At 46.8% G+C, this 24,922-nt stretch overlaps 2 protein-coding genes across 6 annotated transcripts in view; one reads left to right on the top strand and one right to left on the bottom strand.

The window, feature by feature from the left end:
• The window catches only part of CEP250 (centrosomal protein 250), a 50,053-nt gene extending 43,598 nt beyond the window's left edge, over positions 1-6,455 (bottom strand). For 3 of the 5 annotated variants that reach the window (XM_068565442.1, XM_068565441.1, XM_068565438.1), the window contains exon 1: positions 6,106-6,230. The gene's annotated coding sequence lies outside the window, so the exon portion shown is untranslated. Of the gene's footprint in view, positions 1-6,100; positions 6,231-6,388 lie in introns of those variants that run through there. The other 2 variants (XM_068565440.1, XM_068565439.1) reach the window with 2 other exon arrangements.
• A 10,950-nt stretch (positions 6,456-17,405) lies between these two features.
• GDF5 (growth differentiation factor 5) lies at positions 17,406-21,361 on the top strand. Its single transcript, XM_068524387.1, has 2 exons — positions 17,406-18,030; positions 20,487-21,361. The coding sequence occupies exons 1-2, from the start codon at positions 17,406-17,408 to the stop codon at positions 21,359-21,361; spliced, it is 1,500 nt and encodes a 499-aa protein (XP_068380488.1).
• The last annotated feature ends 3,561 nt before the right edge of the window (positions 21,362-24,922 follow it).

Consider the following 24,922-nt stretch of genomic DNA (forward strand, 5'->3'; position numbering starts at 1 on the left):
ATAGAGAGAATGTCTGTGTTACATCTTATCATTACTATTTGTCTATCTTCTCCACTCATCTGCGAGTTCCTCAAAGGCAGGAGCTAATTCATTTTGGTCATTAGTAGCTTGTCAACAATGCATAATGAAGAAATGCATGTGGGCCTCACTCCTGGCAGATCTAAACCCTTGGCCAGAGGTTACAAATGTAGCCTGCGGGTTCTTTTCAATCACTGTGTGGCCTATACAATGGTTTTTAAGAATTTAAGTTAGGTGCCAACATTTACCATTGGCAAAATACATATAAATTCATACTTCTGGCTCCTTTGGATAATCAGCATATCTAGTGACCCTTGACCCACATTCCCACAAGGCGACAACAGGCTGCAGTGAAAGTGTCTGCCCCCTTTAGATGAGGCATATGCTCTCCAGTTCACCTCAGTCTCAGGCCCCCGCCCTGGCCTAGCCTCTCCCTCACACTGATAGCAGATTTTAGTTGTCATGTCATTGCACTTGTGCTATTGCTTTTCTTATAACAGAGTTACAGAGGAAAACTCAGCTTACTAATCACCTCCTGGGCAACTGCAGATACCCGGGTTTGCTGAGCTTGTACTAGACAGTAAGCAAAGGGCATAAAGTAGGAAGAGTAGAGTGGCACCAATAAAGGCATTGTGGCACCAAGACCCCAGGCTGCCTCTTCCTAGCTAATCAACTGGGTTAGTACTTCCAGTGTCCTCCCTTTCTGCCCTTCCTTTCCACCACAGCTGTGAAATGCTGGCTCAATCTCTCTCTTCTGGCTGGAGGCACAAACCTGCTGGGAAGTAGCTCTTACTGCCAACACGACCAACAACGAGAGTAGCTCTGAGATGCTTCAAGGGATTTGAAGAGCCTTTTCTCTCCGAACACTGTGAGGGATGCGCCAGGCTTTTGCAGAGTCTCAGAGGCCCCAAAGGCTCCCTAACCCTCCTTTGAATCCCTACCCCCAAAGCATTCAGTTAAACCCCATGAAATTGCCAATGTTTGCCCTTTTTTTAACCTAATAAAATGATAATTTCATGTAATTCAACCTAATATAATAATATTATATATATTTATAATCATATATTTATATATATTATACAAACCTAATATATAAGCAGCCCTCCCATAGTTCCTGGAATTCTCCTATTAAATCCTCTTTTATTCTTTTTATTTATTTATTTTTGGCCACGCCTTGTGGCTTGCAACATCTTAGTTTGATCCGCGCCCCCTGCAGTGGAAGCTCAAGAGTCCTAACCACTGGACCGGCAGGGAATTCTCTAAATCCTCTTTTAGAATAAGGCTGTTGTTAATGTGTAGACATTATTTTAGAAAATGATAGTAACACTTCAGTAAAGAAATGGAATTATATTAGAATTATATGATTATTTTACTTTAGCAGATAATTTAAAAATTTTAGAGCTATTTAAAAATTTAGTCCAACCCTCTCATTTTACAGATAAGGAAACTGAGCCTTACAGAGATGAAGTAACTTCATTTTGTTCATATTTTATTGGTATGCCCCATTTACTTCAAAAATGATGTGAAATTGTAGCAAATGTACCATACTAATGTAAGATGTTACGAACAGGGGAAACTGGGTGCAGGGTATATAGGAACTTGCTGTACTATGCAAGTTCTGTAAATCTAAAATTGTTCTAAAAAATAAAGTTTATTTTAAAAATGATTTGAATTGTTTTATGATTAACGCCCCCCCCCCAAAAAAAAAACAGGAATAAAAAGATGGAGGGAAGAGAGAAAAGTTACATCAGGAATTTTTCTGAAATTGAGATTCAGTTCTGAGCTTCCTCAAGACATAGTTCAGCACCTTTCATTAACACACTGTCGGATCAGCCAGAGAATAAATAAACTAGCATAGCTCCAAAAGAAAGGTAGGTTTCAATGCCCCTCAGGAAAGGAAAAGGTCAGTAGTTGGCAAATGGTAACAGACTGAATTGCATTCAATGAGAATAATGGATGTCAGTGTGCTCTGTAAACTGTAAACCACTGAACAGATGTTATCATTACCACAGGAAAAGGAAAAAGATTCACTTCTTTTTTTTTTTTTTTTATTATCATTTAGAAACTTTATTTTTCTGCCTTCATATCTGGGTCTATAATACATCTAGAAATGATTTTTGCATATAAGATAGGGATCACTTTTTGTTTTTCCATATGGATATTCAAAGTTTCCAGCACAATTTATTAAAAAGACAATCCCTTTTACAAGGCCACTTTTTAAATAAATCAAGTATCTATCAATGCATGGTTCTGTTTCTGTGCTCTAATTTATCCTGTAAACACTCATTAATTCCAGCTTAGCATCAGGTAACTGGCCACAGTGATACAGAAATGAATAAGACTGACTTCCTACTTTTGCTAGGAATCAGACTGGGAAGGGCAGTGACCTCTGAGCCTAGGGTGAAGAGTGACAGAAGAGTGACATAAATTATATATTTTGTCTCCTCTCATCCAAATTCTTCCAAAACGAGTATTTAAATAAATTTAAAATAGCAGCAACACCACCTAAACTTGAAGTAGAGGTGTAAATGTTACAAGGACTAAGAGGAGAACTGGTATTATTAAACAGAATTTGTCACTTAAAGCAAAAAAGGTAAAACACTTGAGGGCACAGACATTTTATTTCCTGAGCAAAGAAACTATATATATATATATATATATATATATATATATATATATATATATATTTGTCTGCAGAGACAATTTGTTTCTTATTCCAGAAAAAAAGAAATTAGCACACAGCTCCTTATATAAATCTCATATGTGGGGCCTCTCTCTCCGTCCTCCTCCTACCTCTAAGGCCTCTCTCCCTTTAGTCTCCTCTGCTGGCTCCTCCTCACCTCCCCACCATCTCAAGGTTGGAGGCCCCAGGGCTCAGGCTTCAGACCTCTTCTCCACCTACATTCATTTTCTAGATAATCTCATCCAGTTTCATGGCTTAAAACTGTACCTATACACCCATGACTCCCAGTGTTACGTCTCCAGCCCATCTGGCACATCACACTCCTATACTAAATCCAAACATTTATTTAACTTCTCCATATAGATGTCTAACAGGCATCTCAAAGTTAACTCATCCAAAAGTGAACTCCTGTTCCTCCAACCTTCCCCATTTCGGTAAATGCTAATTCCATCCTTCTGGCTGCTCAAGCCCAACAGCCTTACAGTTATACTGACTCCATTCTCCCACAGCCTATAACCAATCCATCAGCAAATCCTGTTGGCTCTACCAGTTGCTATCGCTTCTGACCCACCCCCACCATCATCCTGAGCCAAGCCACTCTTGCCTGATGTGGTGGTTTTAAGGTATGCCCACAAATTCTTTGATACGCCTCCCTTCAAGAGGTGGAGCCTAAACTCTCTCCCCTTGAGCATGATCTGGAATAAAGTTAATGAAGCTGAATAAAGTAGAAATGACTTCCAAGACAAGGTCATAAAAGGCCTCCCCTCTCTCTAGCTCTTGCTCTCTCCCCACTCTCTCTGCTGTGTCCTGAGGACACCCAGGCAGCCCTGGGAAGAGGCCCAGTGGTAAGGAACCACATCTTGGGAGCAGACCAGCCATCAGTCTGACTGCAATCTCCTGAGAGATCCTAAACCAGAAGCAGCCAGCTGAGCTGCTCCCAGATTTCAGACCCACAACTATATGAGATGATAAATGACTGTTGTTTCAAGCTGCTAAATTTTGGGGTAATTTCTTGCATAGCAATAGATAACTAATACACCTGGATAACTGCAAAAGCTTCCTAGGTGGCAGCAATGCTTCTACCCTTGCTTTCAAAATTTGCTTTTTCTCAGCAGAATAGTCAGAGTGATCCTTTTAAAACAGTGACAGGGACTTCCTGGGTCGTCCAGTGGTTAAGACTCTGAGCTTCCACTGTAGGGGGCATGGGTTCGATCCGTGGTTGGGGAACTAAGATCCCACCTCCCACATGGTGTGGCATAAATAAATAAATAAAGCAATAAATAAATAAATAAATATTAAAACAGTGACAGATTCGGGCACTCAGAACCCTCCAGTGGCCAATCAAGAGTAAAAACCACAATCACTGTATTGGCTTACCTGGTCCTAATTATTTGATTCCAGCCTCCAGTTGTTTTAATTCCATTTCTTACTCCTCTCCCCTTTGCTCACATCCCTCCAGCCACACACCCCTCCTTGCTGTACATGCTTGGAACACACCAAGCCACACACTCATCCAGGGTCTCTTCTTCCAGTTATCCTCATGATTGGCTCCCTTGCCACCTTCTCTGTTCAAATGTCCCCTTCTCAGTAAGTTGTTCCCTAACCACCCAATATAAAATACCACCACCCCTCCACACAAACTGGTATTTTTCTTTTCTTTTCTTTCTTTTTTTTTTTTTGGCCGCACCACGCGGCACGCAGGATCTCTTAGTTCCCCAACCAGGCATTGAACCCGTGCCCCCTGCAGTGGAAGCGGGGAGTCTTAACTACAGGGCTGCCAGAGAAGTCCCTGGTATTTTTCTACTTACCTTACCATGCTTCATCTGTCCCTATCTGAGTATTATGTGTACTATATCTAACCCAATGTAAATTTCCCAAGTGCAAGAATATTGTTTTGTTGACTGCTGTATTCTCAGCTCCTAAAACAGTGCCTGGTATATAGCAGGTACTCATTAGATATTTGACTAAATGAATGGATATAAGAACATTAGGCAACATGATCCATATCAAAGGTCTTGCAAAATGCTGACAGTTCTATAACCTTCTAAAAGGTAAAAACAAACAAAAAACCCCAAAAGAAACAGATCATGTAGTTTGTACAGCACTTTACTCTCTCACAATTATTTGCAATCTTCATAAAAAACACTTTGAGAAGAAATTATTGCCTTCATTTTATGGACAAGAAAACTAAGGCTCAAAACACGGAAGGGGTATAACTGGTCAGCGGCAGAGCAAATACTGAACCCCAATCTGCTTCCAAACTCTATGCCCTTCCATTACAAAATGCTGCCCCCTAAATCATGAAATATGAAATCACAGCTCTGGGAGGGACACTTTCTAAAGGGTGTGAAATGATGAGGTCTAGGTCTTCGGCTCTCTGATGGAAAAGGACCAAAGAAAGGTAGAGTGTGACTGAAGGAACAGAGGGCTAGCACCAGGTTCTAGTTCCTCATGAACTCACTCTGTACATTTGGGAACATCAATTCTCCTTTCTAAGCTTTCTCATGTGCATCATAATCTTGGCCTCCATAACTCATGGACCTAATGTAAACACCAATTCAACAGACATTTACCAAACCCAAAGGCAATCTAGGATTTATTACATGCTCTGGGGACGGACAGCCTAGAATTCGTATCCCAGCTCCACTCACTTATTAGTTGCGGGACTCTAGGCAAATTGATCTAAGAGTGCCTTAGCTTCTTCACGCACAACATGTGAAGATATAGAACCCACCTTATGGAATTGCTCTGAGGATTAAATGGGCCTTTACAGGTAATGCATTTCGTAGCACCTTTGTGACTATTCAATAAATATTAGCTATTATTATGATCATCACGTGCTAGACCCTGGGATACAGATGAAAAAGGCAAGGCATAAGGCCCCAACAAGTGCACGGCTGTGAAAGAGAAGCAGGAAAGGTAACTCGGTGCAATGAGTGCAAAAACCCAGCAGCGAGCTAACTGCGCCTTCAGAAAGCGGTTGGAAAAGGTTTCCGAGGAAGTGCTATTTAAGGGGGGTCCCGAAGAATGAGCGTTCCAGAGTAGGGTGGCGAGTAGGACTGGACTTTCGGACAGATCACATGCAAAGCCCCAAGGGCAGAGGGAGCCGCAGAATTCTGGGAGCCAGGAGCGGGACGCTTAGGAGAGCGCAGCGCCTTATCGGACAACCCCGGGCTCGGGAAGATCCCTTTTTACGCGGACTGGAGCGCAGTGTTGGCGGCAGCAGCACGCGGACGCACCCCCCTAGGACAGGTCCCAGCCCCTCTGTGGGTCTCGGGTTCCTCCCGGGGAACTGGAGGCCGCTGCCCGAACGGAATTCCCTAAGGCGCTCTAAGAGGGCCGGCCTCTGGGCCTCAGACCGTCAACTCGGGCACCACCCGCCTGCCCTTGAGGCTCCACCTCACCACGCTCGGCTCCCGCAGATTCGTCGGGTGCTTCTCAGCGCCGCAGCGGCTTAAGCAGCAGCTAAGGCCCGGCCGGGGTCGGGGGCCCACCAAGGGGCTAGGGCGCAGGCCCCGCCCCTCAAACTCCCGCCCTTTCGGAGGGCCCCGCCCCTCCGTGCAGCACGCCTAAGGACGGACTGCGCCACCTAGGGGCCTCCGCCATGTTGAGTACTGGCAGCCGACTTAAAAGTGTGGCCCAGAAGGAAAAAGGGGATAATATTAAGAGATATTAAGATTCCCTCACCAGAAATGGGGACAGCCAGGCTTGCTGGATTCGAGCAGGGGGAGTTTTAGTAACAAAAAAAAAAACTTGCCCTCAATCATACCCCTTTTGGCTTCGGGATTACACATTGCGCATGCGTGTGGTCACCTGGTTCTAGGTGCGCCTGCGCGCTGTTCCACCCACAAACCGGAGTACAGTTAACAAGGGCGCTTCGTCGGGATACAATCATCTTCAGACCCCGAAGCCCCAAACAGCTTCAGGCAACACAACACTCACAGAATAGTTACTCAGTGTCATTTGAACACACATGGCTTTGAACAGGGTGTTTTCTTTGCCTGAATGTCCTGCATCCGTCCGGAGAACTGCAGTTTGTCCAATTTTATGCGTAAACCTGATTTTCTCTAGAGGACTCTAGAGGCGTTTCTTCCATAGTGTTTTGTGCATAAATTATCAATGCACTTTCATTCACCTGCCTCTCTTCTCCACTCAGTGGTTCTAAAGTTTTAGTTGGGATTAAAAACAAAACAAAACTGGAGAACTTCTTAAAATGCAGTCTCTCGGATTCCCCCACTAGAGAGTCAGTAAACCAGGCGTGGAGCCCGGGAATCTGCATTCAAGCAAATACCTTGGGTGATTCCTGATGCGTTGGGAACATATTTTGAGAAACACTGTATAAGATTGTGTATCTCTAGCACCCAGCACAAGGCTTGGTACAAAATAGGAGCTAAGTAAGTGCTGAGTGAATAGATGGATGGATGAATGGATAGCAGGAGTGAAACAGGCAATTCACAGCCAAAGGGAACCTGAGAAAAGAACACTTTGATAAGAGTATCTTTGTATTTTTCTCCTATAAGAACAAAACAAGTTCTTAATAGTTACCTTGAGAAAAAGAGAAAGTAAGTGAGGGGGTTGTGGGGGAGGACAGTGATTCTTAAAGGCAAACTATGCTGAGAGGGAAGAAGAAACATCCCAGACATTGGACAGACAAAATGATGCAAAGACTCAGTTGTGTGGGAGTCCACCCCAGGGAAATAGTCTCCCAACAGGTTGTGTGCAAGAATGTTCACTACAGTATTTGGAATGTTACACCAACCTCAGGGCATTTGCAACATCAGGGAGATGGCATACTTCGCCATCTCCTAAACCAGTTTACCCCAAACTCTTGGATTAGCTGACAACTTCCCCTCCTTCAGGTCTCAACTTAAATGGTACTTCCTCAGGTAGGTCTTCCCTGGTCATGCTATGTAAAGTAATACCCTATCATTTTCTATTGCAGTACTCTTTTCATAGTACTTTTTACTTACTTATTTTGGCTTACCTATTATCTTTCTCCCCCTTGAAAATTTAACCTTCATGAGAATAGGAGGCTATGTCTGACTTATTCTTAGCATTTAACACAGAGCCTGACACAGGGTAGGTGCTAAATAAGCATCCATGAAATGAATGAATGAAGTCAGCCTCAGTGTTACAAAGGTTAATGACATAAAATCCATCAACAAACTACATAATACAGTTTAAGACCACGAAGAATAAACAAAGAGGATTAAAACAAACAGTAATCTTTGATTTTTGTAAAAGGGAATTCGTTAATTCATTCCCTTATTCATTTACTCATTCATCCAACAAACGTTTATGGAATATTTGTTATGTGCTAGTATTGGATAATAATACAATGTATTAACAGCAAGTTGGAAATTGTATTAAAACATAATAAAGTAGTACAACTGGGTATTTTGTCTGGGCCAGAGGAGAAAGTGGAGTTAGCTGATGTGTGAGAGTGGATATCATCCCCCCTAGAGATTCTGTAGGCTTTGAGAGTACATCAGCCTTCAAACATCCTATGAAGCGCCGGGAATGTCCGGGACAAAAATAAAAGGTGTTCATATACAACACTTGAATTGCTTGGGACCCAAGAGCCCTGTAGGGAAAGACTTAATCCAGCCACAGTTAGAGTCTGGCCATGTTCAAACCTGTCTGATGAACTAGAGTGGGGAGAAGACCTCAAAGGAGGCTGGATTGGAGGGAGAGACAACGAATCATTTGAAAGAAAACCAACCCTGATCCCCTCCAAGTGAACTGGAGCTCTTTCTTTATGCCCTAAATTCCATCTCTGGGAACATGCTTTTTATCCCAACCCTTTTCCAGGACTGTAAAGTGGATCCCGCACCCCAGGCTTGCTCATTATTTATAGATATTCCCCCTGCCCCATACCAAGAGGCTGCCTGGACTGACTGACTTTCTTTCTTTTTAAACTTACATATGTGAAATTTCAAAGTGATGGGCTAAAAACCCATATATATCAATATATATATATATAGATAGATATATATATTTTCTAATAGCCTAAAATCTGTTTTAACGTTCTTAAATCCTTTACCTATGGTGTCAAGAGAATGGAGGATAGAAAATTTGTGTGGAGATATTTCTGGCTGTGAGTCCCCACCCTTCTTGGGGAAGATGTAACTGCTTCAGCCAAGTGATCGGAAGAGGGGAGTTCCAGGAGGGTTTGAGGTACCACATCCAACCCCATTACAGTTGGGGAGCATAATGACCAGATCTACCTCCTGCTCAGGAAATCTATCAACAAGAGACAAGCCTGCTAACTGCTTTGGTGGCAGACCCAGGAGAGTGCTGCTGTGTTGGGGTTGTCCTGCTCTCCCAGAATTTGTCAGGGAATGTTTTCTGTAGGCTGGGTGGGGACTAAGTAAAAGAAGGAGAGCTGCATAGGTCTCTCCTGGGTCCTGTTCGGTAGGGCCTCCTAGAGGGGTAAAGGGACTCCAGAAGTGAGAAGACAAATGACCATTGGCAATAGAGATGCCTTTGCTAAGAGGAGTGCAGGAGAGGGCTCCAGCAGGGAACCCCTGAAGAGCCCATAAAAGCCCTCCATGATGCTTTGTTGATGGACAGGAACAGCGATAAACATCTGCCAAACCCAGAAAGCACAAAGCCAGCTACGACACGAATTCAAAGAAGACTTTTCCCACCCCTTTCTCCATCTTCCTCTCCATGTCAACACTCTGAGTGACTAAGGTGAGCTGAGGATGACAGGGGAAAAATTGAGGAAAAAAAAAAACCCTCAATCATTCCCCTCTTTCTCACTGCAAGCTAACTGCCAGAAGCAGAGCTCGAGGCACCAAAAGAATATAGCATCTTGTAATAGATTGTGAACCACTGGCTGCTTTCCATCAGAGTCCATTTATTTATCATTAAACAAATATTGATTAAGAACCTACTATGTGCCAAATCCTGTGCTAGACACTGGGAGAAACCCAAAGAACAATAACACATGGACCCTGCCTAGAGCCTCAGTCCACAGACTCAAGTAGAGGCAGGTGGGTAATGTATATTTCACACACTTACAGGGTGGTAAATTCTATAAGGAGGGAGTGGCTGGCTTCATAGATGTGGTGACAATATAACCTAATTATGAAGGACTAATCTGCTGAGCAGACAAAGGCAGGAAGGGCATTCCAAGCAGTATTCATGGAACAGTGATGTGCAAAAGCATGGATGTTTGGGGAATGCCAGGGATTTCCTCTGGGCACTCCTCTGGCTGATTCTGCCACTTGGTTGTATCGTATGAGTCTCCTTGGATTTATAATTAGGTAATAATACAATCCCCTCCATCAGCTGGGTATTCCCCCCCTGGCGCTGACCCTGTCTCAGTGGGCAGGTCTCTTTCCAGTCCTTGCCCCTTCCCATTGACCAAGTCAAGCTCTAAATACCCACTCACCCAAGCTTGACATTTCTTTGAAGTGGGTGCCATTTGCTCACCACCGTTCAGGGCTTGGGCAGTAAAAAGATGTATAGGGACAGCTCCCATAGGACTGGGTCCTCTCTTTCCTCAAAAAAATGAGCCCTTAGACTTCCCTGGTGGTCCAGTGGTTAAGACTCCGGGCTTCCACTACAGGGGGCACAGGTTCAATCCCTGGTGGGGGAACTGAGATCCTGCATGCCATGCGGTGTGGCCAAAAAAAAAAAAAAAAAAAAAGTTAAAAAGAAAATAAGCCCTTAATTATATTCTAACCTGAGACTCTATCTGCTACCTCAGGTGACACAGAAACTAAACTCTAAGAATCTGGACAGGAACCAGGTGGAGGGACATGGCAGGAAGAACGTCGGGCTTGGAGGCAGACACACTCACCTGAGTTTGAACTCCTGGCTCTGCCTTGTGTTTTGAGCAACCCGCCTCCCCTCTCTGAGCCTCAAATTCCTCCGCTGCAAATGGGGATAATAATACTTACCTATTAGAGTTTTTACGTGCAAAGTGGGAGATAAAGTAGATGAATGGAGGGAGGAGTGGAAGGAGTCCAGCAGGAATCTGAGGTTTCTGAGCTCAAGAATGACAATAAGGTTTCCAGGTCCCTAACTATTAACAGTGGTTACCTCTAGGCGGAGAGATTGGGGAGCGGCTTCTTTTAATTTAACACCCTTTGTATTGTTTCAATTTTATTTTTTTTACAATGAAAATTATTTAAGTTTGTAATTTAAATATATTCAGTATAGAAATCATACTTCAATAAAAAGGTTTTTTTCAAAGCTTATATTGCATAGAAAGGCATCCAGGAGACTGACAGAAGTGGTTGTTTCTGAGAAGGTCTGGAAAACTGGGGGTCTGGGGTGGGAGGGCGACTTCCTGTGTATTCTCTTGTACTGTCTGAACTTTTTTTCATCATGAATTTATATTACCTTTCTTTCTAATATGCATTACTTTTTAAATATTTTAAAAACATTTTTTAAATATTAAGAAGTTTTAAAATAAAAATACTTTAAGTAAAGAATAAAAGTGAAAATGTGTGGTTGCTTTGTTTGTGCACCACACCTGCAACAGGCAGAAACACACATACACCCACATGCAGTTTCCAGATTATAGTATCTGCAGGGAGTGGGATGGACCGACCTTGCTGGAGCACCCACATGCTCTGATAAGGTGCAGTTCCCGAGGAGCTCAGCTGGGGGAACCATTGAGAGCTTGGTGGAGAAGATCCCAGAGGAGTGGCAGCTCCTGGGAAGTTTAAAACAACATAAACCGGAATGATGATGGGGATGGGGGGGAGGATTAGGCGGCTCTGCTCCTGCTGGGGCTCTCTGGGCTCCCTGGATGGGGATGGCCCATGCCCCACAGATTATAAAAAGCACAGATGGAGGTCCAGGGGCTGCAGGCCCTCCTCCCAGGCAATCCCTTTCATATAAGGTGATGCCAGGAAAGATCAATCTTTCCTTGCTGTGGGGAAGAGCACTGGATTCAGAGTCATGAGTTTGGGTTGAGTCCTACCGTGATCATTTCTGGTTGCGTGGCCTTGTGTCAATCACTTAACTCCTCTGAGACTCAATTTCCTCATTTGTGAACAAGGACAATATTAACAATTGACTTTTTTTTTTAAACCATAATTTATGGAGTACCTACTATATGATAGCTACTGAAAGAAAGGTGCTCTACATATGTAAATACATTTAGTTCTTATAAGCAGTCTGTGAAGAGGATATTTTTATTCTAATTTTACAGGTAAAGAAACAGGTTCAGAGAAGTGATTTTTTAAAAGATATCAATAATAGGTAACATTTATGTAGAGCTTACTTTGCATAAAACACTGTTCTAAGAACTTACAACAAAAATTTGTAACAACCTTGAGGCAGGTATATTATTATTAGCCTCACTTTGTATATGAGGAAACTGAGGCACAGAAAGTTTAAATAATTGGCTTGAGATTACACAGCTGGTAAATTAGGGAGCCAGGACTTGAAGGCAGGTAGTCCAGCTCTTAATCATTATGTTAGACAAATCTCCTGCTTAAAACTCTGCACTAAATTCCCACTGCACTAAACATAAAATCCAACTTCCTTTCTCTGGTTTCCGAGGCCATACTCAATGTGGTCCTGGCATGATCTGACCTCATCTATCACCTCCCCCATGCTCACTCTGCTTCAGTCATACCAGCTTCTCCCAGGTTCCTCAGATATGCCAAGCACATTCATGCCACAGGGCCTTTGCATTTGCTGTTCCCTCCACCAGGAATGATCTTCTCCCAGACCTTTGTACGGCTCATTCCCTCACTACATCTAGATCTCTGCTCAAACATCACCCCCTCAAAGAGACATTCCTATCTAAAATAGACATCCCTTTGACCCTGCTTAATTTTTCTTCACGGCACTTAGAATTCTCTGAAATTATACATTTGTTTGCTTGTTTGTCTGTCTTTTTCACCAGAATGTGAGCACAGACTTGGTAGTCCACTGTTAGATACAGTGCTTAGGCCCAGGATGTAACACACGGTAGACACCCAGTGTATAGTTGATGGATAATTAAGTACGTAAATGAATGAATACCCAAGGTCACCCAATTGGTTAGTGGCAGAGCCAGGACACGAACCAAGTTGTTTGATCCTGGAACTCATACTCTTAGCCAGCTCTCACCCATGCTGAACTGACTCCGAGAATTAGGAGATTCAGATAGCATAAAAAATGTGAAGCCACTTTGAAAATTGCTAAGTGCTTGAAAAATGATGTTGCTGCTGCTGCTGCTGATGATGATTCAGTTAAGTGCTCATCTGTGAAATGGGTATAAAAAATACTCTGGCCTGCCGAATTTAAGAGGATGTTTTGTGGAATGCCTGTGAGATGGATAAGGAAACATGTAAAAAAGTTAAAGGCTCTACACGGTAGAAAGGACTGTAAAGGTTGTTTCCATGCCAGTGGCTTCCCAAGACTCCCACCTTCTACCTCGAGTTTGACATTAATATTGCTGACAGGAGAGGGGGAGGTAGGGGGACATGGAGGGGGGGTGGGCAAGGGACTCTCCGTCCCAGTAATTAAACATGTTGGGACTGAAGTGCTGCCAGCGGCAGCATCTGGTTGCAATTACCAGAGGGGACCGAAGTGATTAGTCACCTTTATAGTGAGAGCCAAGCCAGTCCCCTGGGCTCCTCCCTGGAGAGGGCCTTCTAAGCAAGCCCGGAGTCCCCTTCCCCGACTCCCACCCCATTTCTGCAGTTCTCTGGTCCTCAAATAATAGCCCTCCATGTAGACTCCTCCATGTTCCCAAAGTCCCAGCCCATTGGATGAAACCTTGACTAAAAGCCAAGAATACCATAATTGCCCCCACCACTCTTTCACTTTTCGTGTTTCTAGAAGCTAGGTTAGGATTCTTTGGTATAAAATGTGTCAGAGCGGGAATTAGGCTTAAAAAGTAATTTAACCTTTCTGAACTTTAGTTTCTTCATCTGCAAAATCAGGGTACTGAGAGTACCTTCATCATAGGGTTCTTGTGAAGATAAATAAGATAAAAATGCAGTGCGATACAAAGGCCAGAGTCTAGTTTACTCCAGTATATGCTCAATAAATAGCAGCTCTTATTATTTGCCAGGTACCAGGCTAATCACTTATTTTTTTTAATGAATTTATTTATTTTATTTATTTATTTTTGGCTGCATGGGGTCTTTGTTGCTGTGTGTAGGCTTTCTCTAGTTGCAGCGAGAGGGGGCTACTTTTCGCTGCAGTGTGTGGGCTTCTCATTGCGGTGGCTTCTCTTGTTGCAGAGCACGGGCTCTGGGTGTGCAAGCTTCAGTAGTTGTAGCATGCGGGCTCAGTAGTTGCAGCGCACGGGCTTAGTTGCTCTGCGGCACGTGGGATCTTCCCAGACCAGGACTCGAACCTGTGTCCCCTGCATTGGCAGGCGGATTCTTAACCACTGTGCCACCAGGGAAGCCCAGGCTAATCACTTTTTATAATTTATTTAATTGAATCCCCACAAACACCCTGTGAGGTAGGTACTGTCATGATTCCTGTTCAGAGTTTCAAAGAGGTTTAGAGGCTTCCAAAGATCATATAATATACTAAACCATATAGCAGAACTAGAATTCAAAACCAGGCCTGTTTGTCTCCAAGAGTCCTTACTCTTTATCAAAACATGTTCAAGGACATCTTGATTGTTTGATTTATTTTTGTTCATTTGTTTGTTTGTTTATTTTGGCCACGCGGCTTGCAGGATTTTAGTTCCCCTGACCAGGGATTGAACCCGGGCCCCTGGCAGTGAGAGCGTTGAGTCCTAACCACTGGACCACCAGAGAATTCCTGATTTTTTTGATTTATTCATCCCTTCATTTATTCACTCACTCAGGCTTACAAAGTACCTAATTCGTGGCAAGGCGAGAATCTCTCCCTTTCAGGAACTCAGAGTCCAGCAGGGAAGGCACGACATGTCTGCAAGTAACTATACCTTAAAGTAGAAAATGATGGCTTTTGTATATAAGGGCCGGTTAGAGATTCATTCATCCATACGACACACTGAGAACCCGCTATGTGCTGGGCCCTGTGCCCAGCCCTGGGAATAATTGAAAGATAAATATGGTGCCGTCTAGTCATAATCTCATGGGGGAGACAGGTATGTAAATAAATTATTACTGCTATAAGGAATTACGTTATGATTTTTTAAATATGAAAAAAGTACACAGAGTAGAAGAAATGAACTGTGTCTGAGACAGGGGGGCAGAGGCAGAACTGGATAATCTTGGAGCTGCCAAAATGGAAAGGGGCGCAGAAAATGTGTGATGGCAAATCAGGAGTGTGTATTTTCTGGTGAATGAGGGAAGGCTTCATGGAGGAGAGGGAACATGAGTTGGCACTTTTCAATGGGCAGCTTTTAGAGAGAGGGAGGGTTGGAACAGAGAGATCCGGGAGGCCTAGAAGCCAGTTATAAGGGAATTATATTAGGACAGGCCGTGAGGAGGACTGAGACAGTGAGGCGGTGGGGATGGAGAGGATGAAGGAACCCCAGAGATGACTGCTTAAGTGGACAAGTCAAAAGGGAAGCCAAGTGTTGTGAATCTGGGCAACCGGAGGGATAGTAAGGAATTCAGCTCTTCCTTAAAGCTCCCCCTGAAGAGTGTCTGGTGGTGTATTGATCCTTTGAGATGGGGAGGTGGAGCTCTCCTGGGGTTTCTGACCTAGGAGCACCAGATGAAGCTTGAAATGGCCAAGTTATGCAGCTGTGCTCTGAAGATCAGCAAGGATCTGGACGTATCACCATGAAAAGGCTGGTCGAGCACCTGGACACCCAGCTGTGAGTTTCATCTTCTTTCATTCATCAGATGCTTACTGAGCTTCTACTCTGTGACAGGTTGTGCTGGGAAACCAATCTGGTGAACTTAGAGTACGAACAGATCTCTATCGGGCAGGCTCAAAGAATCTCGGATTAAGAAGGAAGCCTACCTGAGTGCTTCTACTACTGCTATACCTCTCACAGTGTGACAAGTGTTGTAGCAAAACGTTCAAGAAGGGGTAATTGGCTCTGTCTGGGGATCTGGGAAGGCTTCCTGGAGGAGGTGAAACTTTTTTTTTCGGCTGCTTTGGGTCTTCGTTGCTGCATGTGGGCTTTCTCAAGTTGCGGCGAGCGGGGCTACTCTTCGTTGCGGTGCGCGGGCTTCTCATTGCGGTGGCTTCTCTTGTTGCAGAGCACGGGCTCTAGGCGCGTGGGCTTCAGTAGTTGTGGCTCGCGGGCTCAGTAGTTGTGGCTCGCGGGCTCTAGAGCGCAGGCTCAGTAGCTGTGGCGCACGGACTTAGTTGCTCCGCGGCATGTGGGATCCTCCCGGACCAGGGCTCTAACCCGTGCCCCCTGGATTGGCAGGCGGATTCTTAACCAGGGAAGGAGGAGGTAAATTTTCAGCTGAAGCTCTCAGTATGAGGAGGACTTCCTCCTGTTGTGGGAGTGAAAGGAGGGTATTCCAGGTAAAGAGAACAGTTTTCCCCCATGAGTCCAGCTGGAATTGAGACTTCTTCCAGAACTACCAGAAAAGCACTGTGTGGGAAATCATTTTTCCAGCCTCCTGCAGGGGCCGCTGCTGCCCCAGGCTGGGGCTGCCCCCTCTGGACTCAGCCAGTCCCTCCCAACAAAACTGAGTTTGTCTTTGCTGGGGTGGCAGTGAGGTACACTCTGGACCTGCCTCCATCTAAGGAGTGGGCTCAGGGCGGCAGCGCCCCCAAAGCCTGAGGTAACAATCTGAGTTCAGTCAACGGCATTTGTGGGGAGGGGTGTAGTGGGTACTGATATTTTTCTGTCTCTGGGTCACCACAAGTTTAATAAAATAAAAGAAACTGTGGGTAAATGCTGCCATCTGTACTGCCCACCCCCCAACAAAAAATCAGGTCCCAGACTAGACGCAAAGGTTGCTTTAAAAACACCCCAAGGACTTAACTGAAAACCCACACTCCTCATGCTTCTGGGGCTTAAGATCCTTGAGTTCATTCCTCAGCATCTCTCCTCAGGAAGGTGGGGTGGGCTGCCCCGTGACGTGGAGGTAAAGACCCGTGAGTCTGCTCCGTGGGACTGAGAGGCACCCCCCCCAAGCCTAGAAGCCCCCCTCGGGGCTGTGTGCCAAGAGCCCCCGTGAGCCATGGCCTCAGAGGGCAGCGGTGATTTTTTTCACATAAATATATCGCACTTAAATGAGTTTAGACAGCATGACATCAGAGAGTAATTAAATTGGTTTGGGTTGGAATTCCGTTTCCAATTCCTGAGTTCAGGTTTGTAAAAGATTTTTCTGAGCACCTGCAGGCATGTGTGTGTGTGTGTGTGTGTGTGTGTGTGTATGTGTGTGTGTGTGTGTGTAAGTATTTTCACTGGAAAGGATTCAAAACTTAAAAAAAAAAAAAAAAGAACTGGAGCACACAGGCAGCATTACGCCATTCTTCCTTCTTGGAAAAATCCCTCAGCCTTATACAAGCCTCCTTCAAGCCCTCAGTCAGTTGTGCAGGAGAAAGGGGGCGGTCGGCTTTCTCCTTTCAAGAACGAGTTATTTTCAGCTGCTGACTGGAGACGGTGCACGTCTGGATACGAGAGCATTTCCACTATGGGACTGGATACAAACACACACCCGGCAGACTTCAAGAGCCTCAGACTGAGGAGAAAGCCTTTCCTTCTGCTGCTACTGCTGCTGCCGCTGCTTTTGAGGGTCCACTCTTTTCATGGTTTTTCCTGCCAAACCAGAGGCACCTCCGCTGCTGCCACTGTTCTCTTTGGTGTCATTCAGCGGCTGGCCAGAGGATGAGACTCCCCAAAGTCCTCACTTTCTTGCTTTGGCACCTGGCTTGGCTGGACCTGGAATTCATCTGCACTGTGTTGGGTGCCCCTGACTTGGGCCAGAGACCCCAGGGGGCCAGGCCAGGATTGGCCAAAGCAGAAGCCAAGGAGAGGCCCCCTCTGGCCCAGAACATCTTCAGGCCGGGGGGTCACAGCTACGGTGGGGGGGCCACCAATGCCAGGGCAAAGGGGGGCACCGGGCAGACAGGAGCCCTGACACAGCCCAAGAAGGATGAATCCAAAAAGCTGCCCCCCAGATCGGGTGGCCCTGAACCCAAGCCAGGACACCCTCCCCAGACAAGGCAGGCTGCAACGCGGACTGTGACCCCAAAAGGACACCTTCCTGGGGGTAAGGCACCACCAAAGGCAGGATCTGTCCCCAGCCCCTTCCTGCTGAAGAAGGCCAGGGAGCCTGGGTCCCCTCGAGAGCCCAAGGAGCCATTCCGCCCGCCCCCCATCACGCCCCACGAATACATGCTCTTGCTGTACAGGACGCTGTCCGAGGCTGACAGAAAGGGAGGCAACAGCAGCGTGAAGTTGGAGGCTGGCCTGGCCAACACCATCACCAGCTTTATTGACAAAGGGCAAGGTGAGGGGGCGGGGTGGCAGGGGCACGGCTCAGAGGGAGGGGCATCTGCATGCATGGAGGGGGCTCTCAGAGCCCCGCCACTGCACTGGTGGGAGACGGTGTGTGCATCGGCCTGGGTGGTGTCTGGGACTTGCCTCATACACTCCAGGTCCCAGGCTGCTGGCATGTCAGAGCTGGAGGGCACCTGGGGATCACCAAGCGCCATTCCTGCAAGGTGCAGAGGGGGTTACTGAAACCTGGGAAGGAGACAAGACCTGCCTGTTGGTGGCAGAGTTGGGGACCAGACTCTAAGACTCTTGATTACCAGGCCATGCTCTGTGCTTATGTGAATTGGCCAGACTTTCCAGGCTGCAGGGGGTTGTAGGTTTTCTCAGATGGCAGAGAGAGAAATTAATCTCAGATACCCATGGTTCTCCCACTTTGCCTTCGGGCTGGGGGTCAGAGGGGACAGGATAGGTGACGACAGTAAATGAAGCATACTGGAGTTCTGGAACAACCTCTAGATATACGAGGTGGGGCAGGGTGGACAACAGACCTAGGGTCTAACTCACCGTGTGACCTTGGGAAAGCCCCTTCTCCCTTTGGGGTCTCAGTTTCCCCATCAGTACAACCCTATGGAGGTTGGATTGGGTGATTTCTGAGAGCCCTTCAAATATGAAAACTTTTGCTCCAAAAAAAAAAAAGAAAAAAAAAATATGAAAACTTTTTGTCCTGTCCTAAACACGCATCATTTTTATCATGAACCCAGGAGACGATCTGCTCCCCTCACTTCTCCCTCTGCCCACCCACATCTCTGTCTTGGCTTTTCCTCTCAACTTGCTGTGTGATCTCAGCAAGTCCCTTCCCCTCTTAGGGCCTCAGTTTCTCCATAAGTGTGAAGAGGGAGGTGGACCTGATTGCTAGAGTTGCTGGCAGCTCATACGTTCTGGTTCTGGGAGTCTTGGGACTTTGGCTGGCAGGGTGGGGGAAGGGTCAGAGAGAGGAAGAGGTTCCTCATTAGAGCTGGCCAGTGGGGGAACGACAGAGGGCGGGGGGGAGGCGCAGAGGCAGCAGGTCTGGCTGAGGTTGGGGGAGGTGGCCTGGCTGCCTGCCCAGCCAGAGCAAGCTGTGACCCCTTGGGGAATCATAAAATAAGTCCCTGTGCCCCCCAGCTCTAAGGGAGCTTGGAGGGGGGAGATGGGGAGTTTAAAGGCCTAATTAGTCACCTTCTAGAGCAATATTATGAATGTTTCCCAATGGCAAATTGGTATTTAGGAAGGAGGGCGTGCTGATTCGGACATACTACTGAGCTTCTTATACACACACACAGCCTTATATTTATACGTACATGCTGAATCACACACACACGTACACACGTGCACACACACCTTACATATATACAAGGAATCTTCTTACATATATACAGACACATATACATACATATCCTTCAAATATTCACACAAGCCCAATCATACTTACATATAATATGTCACTCACATATGCATTACTTTTCATACTCACATGTGAACCAAATCATACATACACACACACACCAACTGTCATTCACACACACACACATACACACGTGCACACACACCTTACATATATACAAGGAATCTTCTTACATATATACAGACACATATACATACATATCCTTCAAATATTCACACAAGCCCAATCATACTTACATATAACATGTCACCCACATATGCATTACTTTTCATACTCACATGTGAACCGAATCATACATACACACACACACCAACTGTCATTCACACACACACACATTCACGTACCCAGCAGGGTAAGAAACATACACAACAAAATCATTAGACTGGGAAGCCAGGAAAATTGGATTATAGACCGGCTTTTTTGTTAACTTGCTGTGTGACTTTAGGCAAGTCACTCCCCGTCTCTGTCCCTCATCCGTAAAACAAGAACACTAAGATCTTCTTTAAGGCATGGTATAGTAGAAGCAGCTCAGGATCCGGTGTAAAAAGTTCTAGGCTGGATTTCCAGCTCTGCTTTTTCCCAGATGGGTGACCATGAGCAAGTTACTAACTTCTCTGAGCCTCAGGTTCCTCCCCTGGAAAAACAGGGGTCATTATAATGCCCGTTCCACCTATCTTACCAAAGAGAAATCATATTGGATAACAGATGGGAGAGGGGCAGGTAGAAGGCAGTTCTAAGGCTGATGGACCTCTGCTGCGCATCTCATTGACACAAACACCCAGAATCACTCAAATCAGCTACAGCCATATCTACAGATCAACAACCCTACTTGGTTGACTGTGTAGGAAGCTCCCTTATTTTGAAAAAGGCTCCCAGTGATTTGGGTCTTGGCCTCTGTCAGAGTGGGGAAGAGCTTAAATAATGTTCTCTCGAGGGAAGAAGAGCTGTGGTCCTTCCCTGAGGCCTTGAGGTGACCAGCTCCCCTGGTGAGGTTGCAGGGAATGACTTATGGGTGTTCTCTCTAGATGACCGAGGTCCTGCGGTCAGGAAGCAGAGGTACGTGTTTGACATTAGCGCCCTGGAGAAGGATGGGCTACTAGGGGCCGAGCTGCGGATCTTGTGGAAGAAGCCCTCGGACACAGCTAAGCCAGTGGCCCCCGGCAGTGGGCGAGCTGCCCAGCTGAAGCTGTCCAGCTGCCCCAGCGGCCGACAGCCGGCAGCCTTGCTGGATGTGCGTTCCGTGCCAGGCCTGGATGGATCTGGCTGGGAGGTGTTCGACATCTGGAAGCTCTTCCGAAACTTTAAGAACTCGGCCCAGCTGTGCCTGGAGCTGGAGGCCTGGGAACGGGGCCGGGCCGTGGACCTCCGTGGCCTGGGCTTTGACCGGGCTGCCCGGCAGGTCCATGAGAAGGCCCTGTTCCTGGTGTTTGGCCGCACCAAGAAACGGGACCTGTTCTTTAATGAGATTAAGGCCCGCTCTGGCCAAGATGATAAGACCGTGTACGAGTACCTGTTCAGTCAGCGGCGAAAGAGGCGGGCCCCACTGGCCACGCGTCAGGGCAAGCGGCCCAGCAAGAACCCCAAGGCCCGCTGCAGTCGGAAGGCGCTGCATGTCAACTTCAAGGACATGGGCTGGGACGACTGGATTATCGCGCCCCTGGAGTACGAGGCCTTCCACTGTGAGGGGCTATGCGAGTTCCCCCTGCGCTCCCACCTGGAGCCCACGAACCATGCAGTCATCCAGACCCTGATGAACTCCATGGACCCCGAGTCCACGCCACCCACCTGCTGTGTGCCCACGCGGCTGAGTCCCATCAGCATCCTCTTCATTGACTCCGCCAACAACGTGGTCTATAAGCAGTACGAGGACATGGTTGTGGAGTCTTGTGGCTGCAGGTAGCAGCACTGGCCTCTGTCTTCCTGGGTGGTACATCCCAGGATGCTGGTCACAAGAGCCCCTCCACACACTCCTGGAATCACAGAGGGGTCGGGAAGCTACAGCCAGGAGCATCTACACAGCCTGTGTGAAAGGGGATTTGAACAGCCTTGTTCGCTCTCGGAGTGGGAACTGGGCTGAAGGTCTCTTTCTATCCACAAGTCCCCCTGTCTGAGGATTTCTGCCCTTCTGCTGCTCTGACTGGCAGGGACAGGCCCGGGGAGACAGACTCTGAATGGGACTGAGACCCAGGAGGCCTTGTTTTCCATTGAGACTCAGCCCGCCACCTCTCCTTACCTGGACCTTCTCGACCTCTGGACTCTCCAGGGAGGGCTCTCCTTGGGTGAGGCACAGGTGCCACCTCCTCCTTGAATCACCATTGTGCTTGGTGACTTTCTGCCTCCGGGGCAGATGGATGCTGATTGGGCAGGGGTGGGAAAGAGGGGGAGTGGGTTTGGGCAGGGGTGAGGAGTGTGAGGCTCTTAGACTGTTAGATTAAAATGTACATTGATGAGATAAAAAACAAAACCATGCCTAAAACTGTGGCAGATTTCTTATTTACCCCAGGGGACCCAGTGACCCTTCAAAGAAAGACCGACCCAGAGAGGGGAGGCGGGCTGCCTGAAGCAGAATGGGACAGAGAGCACAGGCTGAGCAGGGCCAGTGCTACCTCTAACCCCATTCCTGGTTTTCTTCCAGAGCTCCATCTATTCCACTGAGGCCTAGCAACAGAGTTAGGTTTCCTTTTTGACATTCCTTAGTCAAGCTTGTTGTCTCCAAAATGGATCCCTTAAATGGGAGGGAAATTGGGGATTTCATTTCCTCTAAAGTCATCCCCACTTCATTCACCAGTGTCTGCTCTGTCCCCTCTCATCCCCATATCATATGCACAGAATCAACTGGTCACCATTTAAAGGGCCCTCCACCTCTCACTGGGGAACGTGGGCTGCCATGATCTCCTCTTCCCCTATTGGGGCATCTCTTTTCTGTCACTGACCACTGTTCCTCACATGATCTTACCTGTGATCTCATCTTACCTGCTACCCTCCAGTTCGGCACACATTCCACCCCTTCACCCCAGCTCTAGAAACAACTGGAGCTCCTCCCCTTTATAGTATACCATATATAAATACATAATTATACATTATACATTAGTAACCTCCCCACTGACCTTACTGACCTTAGACGGACCAATGTCAGACACATTCCTGCTTGGGGCTTGGCCCAGACTAAATGCCCACTTCCCTTTTCCACTAGAACCTATGGGGAAGAGCGAGGCATGAACTCTTGGGAGGGGAATACAGCCTTCTGGTAGGGAAATTTGGGCACCTGAGTCCTTGTTCCAAGGGCTCAGGACCAGGTTCTGCCTGGCTGAAGAAAGGGAGGACCAGCAGAAGAGAGCCTAGGCCTCAGCTTCCCACCCAGGGGGCCTCAAAATTTCCCCCATCTCTCTCCAGCTGGGTCTTCGATTCCCAGGGCTCCTAGCCAAAGCTGTTTCAACAGTAAGGATTCTTGCCCAGCTGTGGGCAGATCCTGTGTTTCTTCCCTCTAGGCCTGAAACCTGGGTTGTCAGGACCTGAAGCAAGAGCCCAGGGTGGGGGGCAGCATACCTTCAAGCTACCTCCCTGGCTTGGAGGCCATTCCCTGTCCCTGAGGGGCCAGCCTGAGCCTGGAGCCTAGCCCTCCCTGGCCGAGTTTCGTTGTGTTTGGCTGGGGGCAGGCCCACAAGCTCTGGAAGTAAACAAAGGAGCTGCATGGCAGACAGAGTTCTGGTGTATGTGAGAGGAGAGTGAGCCTGGAAGGGAGGTGCCCGGGGAGGCCAAGCAGTGGGCTGTGGACACACGGAGAGCAGTGTAGAAGCAGGGTGGATGGAGACCCAGGGGCAGAGAGGCAGGGGACCAAGGGGTCACAGGTGGGGTGGGCTCCTACACGCGCTGATTTCCTGGGCTGTATGTCCCTAGTTTCTTGGAAAGTCTGACAGATTGGAGCTCTCCCTGCCTTATCCCTATCAGAGAGCTTCAAGGACTCTCAGCCATGGTGCTCTTCCTGCTGAGGCCCAGGCATTGAATTGAATGTTGTGGCTCCAGCTTGCTATCCTAGGAGCTTCCTCTCCCCCCTCCACCTGTCCTAGAACACTCTTTCGCAAGAGAACCACTCAGACTCTGTACCTGCCCCCATTTCCCACCCAGACTATGGGGAGCCAATCAGATCATTGTGGGTGGGAACAGCCCTTCCATCCTAACCATCTGATCTGTTCAACTGCCTCCTTGGAAAATTATCCCCACCAGGCACCCACCTCCAGTCCCAATCATAACAGGCTGCATACCTGTACAGGGCATTCTCGCGCCAAAGGGTTCAAGGCTTATATCGTTCTTTAGAGTTCACAAACACTCTCTCAGCTGTGATCTCACAGCTCTGCTGGGCTCAAAAGGCAGCCCAGTTTCAAATTTCAAGATTTGTCACTTAGAGTTAGAGGCCTTGGGCAAGTCGCCTAATTCCATGAACCTTGATTTCCTCATTTGTGAAAAAAAAAGGGGGGGGGGAGGGTAAATGATGTATCTATTTCATAAGGCTATCTGTGAGGTTACGAAAGACACTCAGCACAGTAGCTTGCACAGAGGTGGCACTCAACAAATGTTAGCTGTTATCATTATTGTGCCTCAAACAGTCTTGTGAAGCAGGCAGGGCAAGGAATATTACCCTCTGCTCCCCTATTTTTACAGATGAGAAGCGAACAATCCAGAGAGGCAACTGCAGTTCTCCTGCAGGTCTCTGTATTCTTTGTACCACTCTTGCCACTTTTCTGGACCCCCAATTCCACTGACCCCAGTCTTGGCAAGTAGTAGAATTATCTTCCCGGGGCTTGGCGCCCTGGTCTTAAAGTATCTCCTTGGGGACACAGAATATTGTTAGTTCCTAGGGAGAGATAGCTAAGCATAGAATTTAGGGCAGGGAAAATGGGAGGCCCATAGCAGAGGAAAGAAGTGAGGCCCCCAAAGCTCTGATGCCACCTCTTGGCCTCTTCCACATCCCCGTGTCCCAGGGCCACAAGCTGGAGAATCAGCTTTTCTAGGGCTTGGAACACACAACCTTGGGAAGCCTCTGACTTCACAATTAGTTCTTTTGATCTGAATATAATGTGAGGAAGCAGAGTCAAGCGGAATAGTCATATACGCTTAGGAGTCAAGCAGATCTGGGTTCCAGTTCTAGTTCCACCACTTTCCAGCTGAGTGACTTTGAGCAAGTTATTTAAGCTCTCTAGTTTCTCTAACTGTAAAAGAGGGATAATAATATCAAATTTAATGGACCTGGGATGCAGGAAAGAGGATATTCATTCATTCCATCCATCTTTGATCCATCTATTCATTTATTAACCAGTAAATATTTATTGAGGGTCTTCTATGGCCCAATACTGTTCTGAATGTTGGGATGATAATAAAAACTACAGTGTTTTTTGAGGGCTTATTATGTACCAGGTACTGTGCTTAGCACTTTACATGAAGTCTCTTATCTTGCAATGATCAT

This window comes from Eschrichtius robustus, chromosome 16 (genome assembly GCF_028021215.1).
Source record: "Eschrichtius robustus isolate mEscRob2 chromosome 16, mEscRob2.pri, whole genome shotgun sequence".
Lineage (NCBI taxonomy): Eukaryota > Metazoa > Chordata > Mammalia > Artiodactyla > Eschrichtiidae > Eschrichtius > Eschrichtius robustus.

Excerpts from the sequence above, each read along its gene's own strand:
- GDF5 (XM_068524387.1), top strand. The coding sequence starts at position 17,406 with ATGAGACTCCCCAAAGTCCTCACTTTCTTGCTTTGGCACCTGGCTTGG. Across the intron at positions 18,031-20,486 it reads CTTTATTGACAAAGGGCAAG|ATGACCGAGGTCCTGCGGTC; the intron begins GTGAGGGGGCGG and ends TGTTCTCTCTAG.